Source organism: Aythya marila, assembly GCF_965140915.1.
Source record: "Aythya marila genome assembly, chromosome: 9".
Lineage (NCBI taxonomy): Eukaryota > Metazoa > Chordata > Aves > Anseriformes > Anatidae > Aythya > Aythya marila.
This window is the reverse complement of record NC_139050.1, coordinates 2,862,592-2,876,857: the sequence shown is the minus strand read 5'-3', so window position 1 is coordinate 2,876,857 and position 14,266 is coordinate 2,862,592. Positions and strand designations below refer to the sequence as shown.

At 40.4% G+C, this 14,266-nt stretch overlaps 1 protein-coding gene across 2 annotated transcripts; it reads right to left on the bottom strand.

The window, feature by feature from the left end:
- Positions 1–1,020: 1,020 nt before the first annotated feature.
- SLC16A14 (solute carrier family 16 member 14) lies at positions 1,021–13,168 on the bottom strand (the record flags this gene model as incomplete). Of its 2 annotated transcripts, XM_082766695.1 has the most annotated exons (7): positions 13,126–13,168; positions 12,101–12,204; positions 9,538–9,681; positions 9,003–9,279; positions 8,084–8,227; positions 2,940–3,932; positions 1,021–1,169 (listed from the first exon to the last, which is right to left on the bottom strand). In XM_082766695.1, exons 3-7 carry the CDS (start codon positions 9,541–9,543, stop codon positions 1,021–1,023), a joined length of 1,569 nt encoding a protein of 522 aa, XP_082622821.1. In that variant the 5' UTR covers positions 9,544–9,681; positions 12,101–12,204; positions 13,126–13,168. The 2 variants fall into 2 exon arrangements, with proteins under 2 accessions (XP_082622821.1, XP_082622822.1); XM_082766696.1 differs by lacking the exon at positions 9,538–9,681.
- Between the last annotated feature and the right edge of the window lie 1,098 nt (positions 13,169–14,266).

Genomic DNA, 14,266 nt, shown 5'->3' with positions numbered 1-14,266 from the left:
TCAGTTAATACAACTATGGCAATTTAGATCAGATGTGGTTCATAGTAACATAGCTAAATCTCATAAGCAAAACTAGAAGACTGTATATACAGAGGTACAAATTCTGTGCTCAGTTACATCAATATAAACTGTGAGTAACTATTGAAGTTGTTGAATCTGAAATTAGAAATTGCTCTATCTGAATGTGGCAACTCATGCATGTGCAACTAGTGGAACAGATCATCAGAAATGTTGCTGCTTATCATTTCTGTTGAAGAATCAAATTAGTATTTTCCATCAGATCTCAGGATTTGCTTTTATGTTTGTTTTACTTCAGGTGCATTAAGTGTCAGAGCATTTCTAATGCAGTCCATGTATTGAGGATGGCTACTTTACCATGCAGTTGATATATAAAAATAGAAAAAAAGAAAAAAAAAACACTAAAAATAAAAAACCTTGAAGTACTTGAAGTAGAGAACCCTTTCAGAAAAATCTTTCTGAACTTTTCTTCAGCTTTGCATCGTAGAATAGCAAATTTTAATACATTGAATTAATTGAAGTATTATACTAGCAATTCAGCAGCACTAGCCAGGTAAGAAATACAGTCATTTTCTCATATTTACTAACTAATCTTATATCAGATAGAATACATAATAGGAAGGATTTTTATAAATCATTTCTATCCTGATCAAATTTGATTGTAGGACTAGTGTAAATCAGGAGTAACTGCACTGCAGTCAGTGGAGTTTCACCAATGGTTAGCAGTGAAAAGTTAAAAGAATTAAGGTTAAATTAAAGTTTAATTCCAGCTCTGATCCAATTTTAGAAGACTGTCAGTGTGCTTTTATTCTCTATATTTGTTAGTTCTGAAGTAAAAGATCTTAAGTCATTTTAAAAGCATATTTCTAATAATTTATTAGCATTTTGGAGCACATTTGCTTTTCACTTAAGTACAATTCAATGTGGTTGGTTTCAGCTTTATACTGCTGTACAGTAGAAACATGGAAAGAAATAAATTCTATAAAAAGTCTGAAATTTGTTCTATACTTGTTCCTCTTCAGTAGACTTTTCTTGTGGTTGCTTCTTTCCAATATAAGGTTGAATAAATAAAAATAGTATCCCCACCAGGTACAGCAAGCCACATATGTAAAAAGAAAAATCATATTTATGTGTGATGTCATAGATCCAACCTGCAAAATAAGGACAAAACATGTTCATTACAAAGCTTGACAAAAAGATAAATTGTATGGGAGTATATGAATGGTCTTGCAGATTTCTTACATGACATTTCAGTCAAATCCTTAGTTGGTTTGCAGGAAAAAAAAAAAAAAAAAAGAAAAAAAGAAAAAAAGAAGTGTTGATTGTCTTCTCCTCTAGATGCTACAAACAGAAATGTGTTAACAAAACCTCTTGTTCACTCACCATAACCCAAAACAGCTGCAATACCTATTCCCTCACTGAATTTTTATGGAAGTCTTAAAATGGGTTTAGCTATGTGCCATCCTAAGAATATGAGCAATCTTCACTGTAAAACTGTACTTTTTCAGATAAATTAGTACAACGGGTCTGACTTTTGACATTTTGGAGTCCCAAACCAATTACTTTTTCCACCCTACCATTTTCTTTGGAAAAATGCCCCATACTGCTACTGTGTCATGCAGGCTAGCCTGAATTCTGTGCCTTGTGCATTCCCAATAGCTTGCTCAAAGACTCATGTACTGATAAAAGACTTTTCAAAAGAAAGTCCTGGTACTGCAATTACTCTCATTCCAACCCTAATTCCTTTGAAACAAAAAACAAAAACCAAAAAAACAAAAAACAAAAAAAAAACAAACAAACAAACAAAAAAAAACATTAAAATTACTTCAAAAAGGTTTGAGAACCCAAAATAGCAAAATTCTCTCATTTAATTCCGGCTGCATTGCCATGTAATCTCAAGATCAGAAACTTTTTTTTTACACCAGCTAATTGCATCCAATTTGCTTCCTTACTAATGGCCAAATACAAAGATATGTTCAGCACAGACTGAGAGGTGCTAAAAGAAGATATGGTAGAGTAAAACCTGCTGCTTATCAAAGGATACTAAATGAGCTTTCTCCTAAGTCATTTCAGCTCACTCAGTGCTGGGGAGATGAAGTGAGAGCGTTCTAAGCTTTCCTGCGCTGCTCACGGTAGAGCTGGCTTTCATTCAGCCTAGTGCCAGTCCTGGCTGACCAGGGCCGTTAGCTACAAGGCTTCTTACAGCTTTCTTCTGGTTTGCGTATCTGTAACAGACTGCCATGGTCTGGCTACAGTATTGACCATCAGTACCTGTAACTCTCCCCACCATACTTCGCCACATCTTTCTATGAAAAAAAATTTATAATGAATGTTTGCTTACACCTCAGTAACTTTAGGGATAACACCACATACACTCCTGCCTTCTGCTGTGTATACCAGTAAAGAGATTGCAAGGAGTGCGGTCCCAAAAGGAGGTACCACTGGCTGAAGGAAGGCAAAGCCATGTCAGTCAAACCAACACATCCAGCTTCGAATGGTGAAGCCCAGACACACTTTATAATTCTTGAGGCTAATACTACAAACACCTGCGTACCCTGAAAGCTATTCACCATTTTCATCTAGGCCTAACTGTATATGTGATACAGCGCATATACTACACAAACACATAAAAATTGGTTATCCTTTGTCATTTTAAAAAATGGTAATATCTTAAAGAAACATACCATTGAAAGGACAGCTTGTAATAGATTTGGGGTTGTTTACAAGGATGGTAATTTGTAGTGTGTGAATAGTAAGCAGCAAATGTGTTCTTTATATGTGCAATGGAAAGCTGGATGTTACAGTCCATTCTAGAAAAGCTGTAATTTTGTTAATGTTCATAGCATAAGAAAGCTTAATAACATAACAAGTCAGATGGTTATAAAACAAATAACTGCTGGTCAGAAATTTGAACATTTTACCTGCAAAGGGTGGTCCAAGCAATGCAGATACTCCATTGGCACAGATGATGATGCCATAGGCATTTGCAAGGTGTTTAGTTCCAACTAAATCTTCAGTCACAACAGGCATTAGGGAAAAATAGCCACTAGAAAATCCTATTAGAGCACAAATCACAGCCAGACTAATGTATGTTTGCATTAGTGGCAAAGTAAGAATGCAGGTGACCAGGGTGACGTTAGCCATGAGGAAGACATTCCAAGTGCTGATGCAAGGGAGATCAGAGATGATTCCAAGGATCACTTTACCAAAAATATGCACAATGGCAATAATGGATGTCAATGGAAATATATTGTTCTGACTAGATAAATTGTACTGCTTGACTATCTCTGGAAGATGAATAAAGGGAATGACAAAGCTGCTATAGGCAAACAAAGCCCAAATTACAAAGGCCACAAATACTCTGTTGGTAAACAACGATGCAGCTCCAAAGTAACTGGAGTACCAGATTCCAAAGCCCTTCCTGACCGTAACCGTCAGCTGGCTTGCTGTCTTAAGAACAAGCAGTCCATACATACTCTTTCCACTTCTAGATTTACCTTCAGTTTCTATGTGCTTAACACTGTCAAGCACTTCTTCATTTGTTGCCTCTTCTTTTTTGTCTGTTTCTTCACTGATGACTCCATTAGATTTTAAAGTCTCTGCAGAATGGGACAGAGCTTTTGCCTGATTATTTTCACTATTACGTCTCACAACATATTTTTCATTAACATCTTTGTGGGATAGTGGTCTCATAAGTGCCCCACAGACACAAAGGTTGAGGGAGATTGCACCTTGAATGAACATGGCATTCCTCCACCCAAATTCCCTGCAGAGATACTTCAGTAAGGCTGTCATTAAAAAAGCTCCAAACCCTGTACCTGTGGTACTCAGTCCTTGTGCAAGTGCTCTTCTCTTCTGAAAATACTGTCCTACCATGACCACCGCAGGCAGATAAACCATGCCACTACCAACACCTATGGAAAGAAAAATCAAAATAAATCTGAACTTCATGTTTCATGAACTTCATGAGAAAAAAAGCAGTGAAAAATTAATCAGGTTTATTCCTATTTTTTGCAGAAGCATAATAGTAAAATCAAGAATAAATATTCAATTTTCATGTTAACTTTCATTTCTGTCTTGTAGTGTTTTCCAAAAACTGTGGTACTTGTTCCAGTAAGAATACAATACTGCTATTTAACTACTGGGAAAACTGAAATACAAGGAAGATAAAACCTTTATCTCAGTTCCACATGCTACCACCAGAAAGCCCCAAACATCCCACAATAAATCAGTGAGAGTTAATACAGAGACAACCATGAACGAAACCTATGTTGACAAATCCGTATTTGTAATACTTGCATCTGATGAAAATCTACATTGAGGCTTTCTCCTCACCTTTGAGCCACAGTGGCAATGAGACATTTCAGGCGTCAGCAACGGGGCTTAGCCCAGTGGTAGGGCCTCAGGAGGCTTTTATGTTTCTCTCAAGGCACTGCTGCACCAGGGAAGTACAGGGAGGGCTACACAGTTGCTGCACAGGCATATTCTTAAAAAACGGGATATTAATGATACCTGTTTTAAGCAGGAAATGTTGAGCCTTATGCAATCACATCAGTAAAGGTAACAGTTGCCCAATTTTTTTCACAGCAAATTCCTGACATTTAAAGAGGACTGGAATACCGGTGTATGCAGAAAATAACTTCAAGTTTACTATGGTCATAATTTAGAACAGTGTTTTTTTTTTTAAAAAAAAAGCTTTCTTAAATAGCTGATAAGTTAGTTGCATTACATCCCACAGCTAAATCAGGGCGAGAAGAGCAGTTATGCCAGCAATGCCTGAAAAAAAAATCACCTCAACATCACTGCAATGTATCATGGTCAGAGCTGACCTGGCATGCCTGTTTGTGTTTATTTCTAGTCAATGCAAACACACTATCAGACTTTTGTTTTACACTGTGCCTCCCTCCCCTAATCCAGCTGAAAACTTGAAGGCAATCTCTCTGCCTGCCAGGCTGGCCTGCCGTTGGCTGTGCAACAGGCTGAAAAAACAGCTTTATAATCACCCTGTTCCCATCCACCTGGGCTCATACTTGCATCAGTATTTACTGCACTTGTATGCACACCCTGTGAAGTAAAAAATGTTACTAACAATTTTATCTTTCCACTCTGTGGGCTACATAGCAAAGTGTGGTCTAATTACAAGCAAAGGCATGCCACTGTTACGCAGACACAGGACTACAGGCCTCTTCATCTCCTTTTCCTCACAGATTTGGCACTTTGGTGCCACAGCATGACCTGGCTCTGCTCTCCCCTTCCTGTGGGCCTCGAGGGTTTTTTAACTCCCCCGGCCACAGGGAAGGCTCCTCTGCCCCCCAGACTGCCACCACAGGGAGAAGAGCACATGGGGTTGGGGTGAGGCTGGCGGCCAGGAGGCAAGGGGACAGGGAACAGGGCAGGCACCATGAAGAGCTGGAGGAGGCGAAAGGTTCTGAGGTGAGGGGTGCTTTGGGATGGAGCTGGGGGTGGCAGTGGCCGCAGGCAAGACTGGGACTATGGGGACAGGTGGCATGAGGGCATCTGACATGGCTGGTCACAGAGGCCTGAGGGAAAAACAGGGCCATTAGCAAGCCCTCGTGCATGGAGGCCCAGAAGTAATTGCAGCAGGAGGCAGCCACTGTACACAAACAGCAGCCTGATCTCTTACAGCTGTACAAACATGAAGGAAACTTCCTGAGGTGGTGGTGAGGTGACTGTGAGCAAGGGGATGGGGTGTGAGGGGTCAGGGAGCAAGGAAATGAGGAGTGGAGTGGACAGGGAGTGAGAGGACAGGGAGCGAAGGCACTGTGAGTGAGGTGATCCTAAGTGAGCAGACAGGGAGTGAGGTGATGGTGAGGGGACAGCAAGGGAGGGGATGGTGAGTGAAGAAATAGTGAACGAGGGGACAGTGAGTGTGGGGACAGTGAGGTAATGGCAAATAAAGCAGCTGAATGTGGTGATGGCAAGCAGAGCTGTCATCAAGCAGAGCTGGAGGAAACATCTCAGGCATCTCTACACTGGTCTTCTGGACAAAATTTCTCCTGCAACAGCATCACTTCTCTACCTCATGTAAAAATTTGCCTCAGCCTTTTTATGAAAATTCAGTTTTTACCTCTCTTTTTAAAATGTTTGTATAATCTCTGCCTTTTTGTCTAATATTCTTGATATGCTCTTTCTGAAAAGCAGCAAGCAGTTGAAACAAAGGCAGTGTAGGTTCCTGTCTGCCTGAACATACCCAATACGTATGGGAACAGAAACTGCCAAAAGGGCAAAACCTTGCCTGTAATTATTGCTGTTTGTTTAGAAATTTACAACATTATGGAAATCTATGGTGTGCTGGTATAAAGAGTTGTCATAGTGATCCTTTCTGGTTTCATTTTTTTTCCATCCAGCTAGATTAAAAAAAAATGTACAGAAATTCTGCAGATTTCTCTGAAATTGTGTGCAGGGATAGTTTGAGGGAATGGAGGGTACTGAAGCCATTGTCAGGACCACAAACATTTTTTTTTGTCGCTGTTGCACTTCTGTCATATTAGTCATGTAGTGAATAATATTTCAAAGTCCCTTGAATTGTTTACTATTGCTCAAATAATAATTAAAGGTCAAATTGTGTACTTCTTACTTGAATTAACTTAATATTTTTGTTTCATATTTATTAACAGTTTCTCTTTCCAGAAGGAAACAGTGAATAAAATGTAGTGATCCTTTAAGTAGATAATATTGGGTTCTTCCACGTAGTTTCTGGAAGTAGCTAAATATTTTCACAAAAAGCCACATTTTGCAAGAAAAAGAGCACCAAGGCACTAGCCTATTGATTTTCAATAAAAATGCATAAACTTTCATGCCTATCTAAATTTCAGTTGGTTTCTATATATAAAAAGGTTTCCTAGAGACCTGACTTTGTCTCAAAAGAGGAATACTCTATGCTTCCCTGAATTGTCTACTGTCATTACCTCACTGGTAATAACTAATACCCTGTTCTGTCCTCCTGTCATCTTCTCACACATGAGGAAAGTGTTCTGTTCCCCACAAGCCTGCCTATTCATAATTTCATATTAAAATAGAAGAGTGAAAATGACTAGTTCTAAAATTATTTGGAATGTTTTCTCAATGGTCATTACTACTGTTACATAGCAGTGTGTCATAACCAAAGTATCGCGTCCTCTGACAAACCTTCAGCAGGAAATAATGCTACATGTTTCCTTACCTCTCACCCAGAATATGTAGCAAAATGAGATGCCATTTATTAGTGGTTGTTGATGTAATGTGAATATCCACTATTAAAAATTACACATAAAATATGACTACATGCATTGTTCAGATTCAGGCAGATCAAATATACTAACAAGGATTCAGTACATGAAACAAATACAATAATCTGCTTGCAAGAAAGACATTATTATTTTTTTCTTTTTATTTTTTTTACCCATTAAAAACATACATGTAACACCCTTTAAAATGGGTATGGAAACAGTACACAATTATCAAATTCTTGTATTTTGTTAATATGTAGCAACTCCACAACACACCTGAGGAAATACTAGCTGTTTTTTTTCTGTGACAAAGAGAGGAGTTAGCTAGATATACGGTTCAACAGTATTTTACTATCTTTAAATTCCATTTGTTAGAGTTTTGATTACATTCATTATTCTAAGTAAGAATACCATCAAATATATTCAAATGGAAGAAACTGGTAAAAATGCCATCTTCACATGGTAGATTTAAATGACAATGAAAGCCATTGGGCCCAATCCACTGTGTAAATAAATAAGCTTTCTGAAAAGATAACAGTCTGTAAAGCCTGTGACAGAACTAGAATAACTCTACTGAAATCAAGGATGCTGCTCATTGTCTCTTATTTCTCTGACTATAACACTGTGCCAGATCACATGAGGGCTGAAGAAGATAAAAACAAAAGTCAAGTTATATTCCATAATTAAAAGTTTTTGTGGTTTTTTGTTTGTTTGTTTGTTTTTTAATTTGGAAAAACTTTGCAGGAACCAGTCTAACTTCCCTCTTTGCTCACCCAGGTAACTTCCAAAGCAATCAAAAATCATTGAAAGAACTTTCAAATGTTAGTATAGCTTACCAGCTGTCACTCCAAATGTAAGGAAGAGGTAGTGCACATTTGAGGCATAGGCACTCAATATCCAGCCTAGGGCATTCAATATCCCTCCAATTATTGCTGTCTTGCGGCACCCACACATGGTAATGAATAAACCAATAAAAGGCCCTGTTAAAGAACAAGAAAAAATGCTATGCTATTTATTTAAATATCTACATTGCCTAATATTTTTTCAAGTGAAGATTATTAATGTTGTTTTAAACAAAATGTTAAACATCACACTACTCAGCCAATTCAGTTTATTTTCCTTATTACCATTTAAAATCCTGGAAAGAAAAATTCAACCAACCAAGCAAATACCCATAAGACCTAAAATCAAAATGGCTCTGTGAAGAAGGAATGGTTTAAACAGAAGACAAAATGAAAACATTGTTCCCCAAAATGAACGCTGTGTGAGTGCAGACCTTCTTTCACAAGCAAATACTTTATTTTGTTTTCAGTGTAGTGTTTTAGGCAGACCTAAACACATTTTCAATCTTAATTTAGGGAAACAGAGGTCTGTATATGCATACATACCCCTATAGATATTATTTGGGTTACTCTCCTCACATCATTCTTTCCTCACAGAGTATGAGGAGGTCCACAAGCTTAGCAGATTTTTTGTTTTCTTGATTCTCATGAGACCTTGGAGTCACAAACAATCCTTTCCTGCTCATGCTGTCTCCTAGTCAAATTGTCTTCTCTACCATCTTCTCTGTTGTCCCTATTTTCTTCTAACTTGTAAAATTTGCACAAGTGATTCGACAAATTAAAAAGGCAACTTGGGAGAAATGGGGAAGCTCTGCTAATAAATTGGAAAACTGTAGGAAAATATTTGAGGGATGAGCAACAAACATATTCTAAAAATCTCTGTAGCTCTGAAATAAATGACATTGGAACATACCTACAATAAGTGTAATGCCCATGCTAAGGGAGCTAACCCATGCTGTTAAGCCACGGCTTTGATTAAACTCTTCAAGCCACTCCATGTTGAGTATTCCAAGGGCCATTTGGGACCCCATAATAAGTATGTGCACAAGGAAAGAGGAAAGTACAATCATCCAAGCCCATCCTCCATCGATGTTTGGATTAGGCTTAATTGGCTTACTTCCAACTTTTGAGTCATCTCCAAAATCGTATCCAATATCCTCTCGACTAGCATACATTTTCTCCACAGTATTCTGAAATAAATACAGTAAATAACTTCAAAACACATTCAAAATGATCCAATTTTGTAGCTTGGTTATGGTGAAGAAATCACAACTGTATTTCACCTTTTTTTTTAAGTGCAGTTGTAAAGTGAATAATGAGTTTTTGTTGTTCAAATTCTCTAATTGGAATAGATCTTATCTTTCTGTTTATTATCATGGCTGTCTATGTGGGAGTACTTATGGGTTGCCAGTAGGTCGCATTATTTCCATTGTTGTGTATTTACTTACTTGCATGTGGCTGAGAGCACTCACTCTTCATGGGTTGACTGTGGTCACAGAAACAGACTGGTATATTCCTCTGTATATTCCTTCTCTGTATCACCTTCTGCTGTCCCAGTAAGATTATGTGTCTTTGTGTTCTAGTGAATAAAGCTTGGAATCAAAAAAGGAAATCTTGAAGAGGAAGGTGGATTGAATTACTGTATTTTTTCAGAGGAAACTAGTTTTGAGATGTATGTTTTCCTTAGTAGTGGAAGGACAAGAGGGAAGACAGAAAGATAAAATTTAAGGTTCTTAATTTTCTGAAAGCTTTACTTATATAAATTACAAAGAAAGGATTATTACTACCTCTCTGGCAAACTTTAAACTTTTATGAGAGTTACTTTGACAAACAGTTTACGATTATGCTCTCAGTTTCCATAGTGCTAATCCATATAATCCTACTAAAACCAATGAATTCTTCCAAAATAATGTCAATGCCTTCAGAATCAAACTGAGTGGCAGAGCTATGTGCATAGACATGTAGGATCAGGCCATAACAGCTTGATTTGATTACTTTGATTTCGTCCATTGTTATTGTGTGAAGATTACAACACAATGTGAAAATAATTTCAAAACAATTTGCAAGTAATTTTTAATTGAGTAACAGGCAAGGTGCAGAACCAAATCTTCCCTCTATCTGATTTATTCTGCAACATATTGAAATGTTACATGGCTGTCAAGTATCACATAGGTTTCCATGGAGACTAGAAATAAGTGTAATGACACAAATTACCAAAGATTGTAATTTTTTTATCTTCTTTTTTTCTCTGGAGAAATAGGAAGAGCCATCAGCTTCACAATAGTCAAACAAGAGAAGTTACCAAAAATTGTTTTAAAAAGCTTCGTGTACTCTGAGCTCTCAAAAGATATGTCTCCCAGCTCAGAGCCAGCCCTTCAGCACAATGCATTGACAGATAATGGAATAACTCAGACTCTTTACTAATGAAAATTTGAGCTGTTCTCTTTAAATACATGAGTGTATTCTGCTTCTTAAGTTACTACTTTTCCCAACTATTTTTTCTCATTGCTAGATAAACATACAGATCATATTAACACGTAGATGGAGTCAGAGCCGGTTGGACAAAGCTATTTTCACAAACAGTGACAAACTGCCCGTGCATGTAACCTGTCCATGCTGGCCGCTCAGTAAGTCGCCTTCAAAGTTAAGTGACACAGAACCCTTACGTGCAGTACAGGGAAGGGTGGGTAGCTAAGGGCACTTGAACATTTGGTTTCCTCCAGGAGCACGCTGATTTGCTTCATACAACAAACCGGGAGCTAAAAGATGTTCCCCTGGTATCCAGTTCTTCACCATGGATACTCTTCATGGACTAAGTTATCACTAGCCCTAACTTGGCCATGGAAGAGAGAAGGAAAGTATTGATGACAGTGAGGAATGACAAGAACTGTGTACATTTAACACTTGCCGCATGATCAAATGATGAGTACACACCTGGGTGCCTGTTCATACACACTGAACTGACTTACTGGCTTTTTCTTTCCAAATCAGGCAGCAAAAAGAAGAGGGATTATGCTTAGTCATCTGTCTGGAGGTCCGCCAGGGTGTTTGAGGCAGGATTGTATACATGGTGAGGGGAATGCTGAGGGGAATGCTGAATGAAGATGAGGGGATGACCGTGAGGACAGCCTGGGACAGCCTTAGTTACTTAATCCTTCTTCTACAGAGGGTAGGTGTTTAAGATAGCATTCTCACCCTTTCTTATTAAGGTTCTGGGAGCCAGATCCCCCACTGATGCAGTTTATGTGACTACTTACGGAGGACTCAGCCCACTCGAAAGAAATACAAACGGCACAAATGTAACAGAGATAGCAAATAATCATGCTAATGGAAAGACAAAAAGAGAGAGAGACAGAGAAATAGCAGAATGAAGGAAAATTTCAAGCTGATAACCATAGTCTGTGTAGGATTAGTGAAAATGTATGATGGATATTACAGTACATCTTAGATAATGGAACACAAAATTATGTAATTCAAGATTCAGAGTAAGGATTCAGTGTGGAACCTCACCTTTCTCTTTCATGCTTTTGACTGTTTTTTTGTATGCACCTGAATCTCATACTGGATACCAAAAAAAAAATCCTTCTTTGGACAGGATATAGATACTTCTTTCATATATTCAAAATGATTTAAAGCAAAAATAATTGGCACTGAGATTAAAAGATATGACACTCATTTTCGCAACAGCAAAGAAAATGCAAGCATCCTGACAGAATGGGCTTACCCTGATTAGATGCGAGCTGATGTCAGGCATGCATCAGCCCCCACAAAGCTTGGGATAATGCATATATTTTCCCTTTTAACTGGATTCTTGCTTATTATTACTTTTATACTAACTTCCCACTAATGTCACAAGTTCAGAGTGAATACACTCAAAAGCACAGAAGGTCATTTCCAGTAACTGCACGAACTCTGGGGCTCTGGGTAAAGCAAGGACTGGATGTCAGGCTCCTCTCCCCACTACTGACTCATCGCCCTGTAGCCTACTGCACCTGGGAGAAATGCTCTTACCTGCCTTCAGCCTTCTTCCCACACCACAGCACTGCCAAGAACACAGTATCACAGAAGGCAGAGAAGCCCAAGAGGCTCGTAGCAATTGTGAAATCCTAGAGAAACTGCAATGAAAGTGACAGTAGCTGATTTGTAAAGCCACACATACTCCCCCAGCGAGCAAGGTAGTGAAGACCCGCTCACAGTACGTGTTGAATACAGACCCTCACAAGGGATTGTATTTAAATAGAGGAGAATCAGGATTCTTGCTTGGGCAGCTGGAGGAGGGCTAGACTTTTTTTTTTTCAGAAAAGCTTTTTATATTGTATGCTCACACACACACTCAGAACTTTTAGACAATTGGCCCAAATGTTAGTGTCCACATAAACGCTGAGCTTTTTTCAAAAATCTGACTCATGAGCTATTTTAGAGAGGTGCTTTAGCAGGTGCTATAACAAGACCAAAATCAGCAGAGAAACACCAAAGTTCCCCGTACCATCACTGGAACTATGGCTCCCTGGCTTGAAGTTGAACAGGTTTATCGGAAATACCTCTGATCTGGATATAAAAAGTCCACGTGATGAAGAATTTACGTAGTCTTTGGTAACGTCTTGCAGTACCTGATTGCCTCTGCCTTGAAAAGTATGGGATCGAACAGGGTAACTCATCAGCGCTTTATAAAGAGGAAGTTTTGCTCCACAGTCTTCCCATTCGCTAAGCCACACCTAACTGTGTTTTGAAGATGCGCTGAAAAAATGTCGCTAAAAGCAGAGCGTATTTTGGGCGTGGTATCTTTCATCATTGCACCCCTACCTCGGCGCTGCTCCGAGCCCCTCGGCTGCCGCGGGCTTCCCCGGAGCCGTGAGCAGCTCCCGCTCCTGCAGACCAGCGCCACGGCGCGCCCCAGAGGCGAAGGGGCTGCCTGGGGGCAGCGCTCGCCGCTTGCAGCCCCCGCCGCTCCCCGCAGCACCGGGGCGGCCGCCGCCTCCCCGCCCCGGCCCCCCGCACGGCCCCGGCCCCGGCCCCGGCTCCTCCCCGGTGCTCACCCCGCCGGGCCCCGGCCCGCATGGCGCTGGGCCCCGCCGCCCCCGCCGGGCTGTTTATTTGCTGCTGCAGCCCGCGGCCGGGCTGGGGGCTGCTGCTGCTCCCCCGGCGGCTCGCCCCCTGCTCCGTCTGGCTGCCATTCCCCGCGGCTTCAAATCGCCACGCTCTTTCATTCCTGCGGTACCGGCTGATTCTGGTTTGGCTGAGGAGATTTGCAGTCCTCTCACATGCACACTCTGGTGGCTGGATGAAGTTTATTGCCGCACAGGTTATCGCCAGAAATACGCATCAGAGAGAGGCCGAGGATAGAATCCAATAAAAGCAGCCGGTGTCAAGGTTTTAATGGCCGTTGGGTTGCAGCAAGTTGTTAACTTGAGAGAGGCTGGTGGCAACAGCCCTAAGAATGAAGCTTGAAAGCTTCACCCTATAGCACCTGATTTGTGCAATATTTGAGCTTCAGAAACAGAGGAAAGGAGTTGTAGCAATACACTCCTACTTTCTCAAAGCGGCATCTGGACCTCAGTTGCATCTTCCCGAACAGTCAGAGGCATTAATGAGGAATACAGTCAGCAACACGTTGCTTTGACTTTTTTCAGTGAATTTGCCCGGACTAAGGTGATTGTATGCCAGCGTGCAAAACTTTCATCCTCGGAGACGTGTGCTGAACAGCAGAGCCAAAGGCACTTCAAGGAGGTGCACCTGTCAGCTTGAGAGGAAATGCGGACAGACCAACAGTAATATTTGAATGGTGTCACAAGGCACCATGGCATAACATGATCACAGAATCACAGAATCACAGAATTTCCTAGGTTGGAAGAGACCTCAAGGTCATCGAGTCCAACCTCCAACCTAACGCTAACAGCCCTCCACTAAACCATATCCCTAAGCTCTACATCTAAACGTCTTTTGAAGACTTCCAGGGATGGTGACTCCACCACTTCCCTGGGCAGCCTGTTCCAGTGCCTCACAACCCTTTCAGTGAAGAAGTTCTTCCTAACATCTAACCTAAAACTCCCCTGGCTCAACTTAAGCCCATTCCCCCTCGTCCTGTCACCAGGCACGTGGGAGAACAGGCCAACCCCCACCTCGCTACAGCCTCCCTTGAGGTACCTATAGAGAGCGATAAGGTCACCCCTGAGCCTC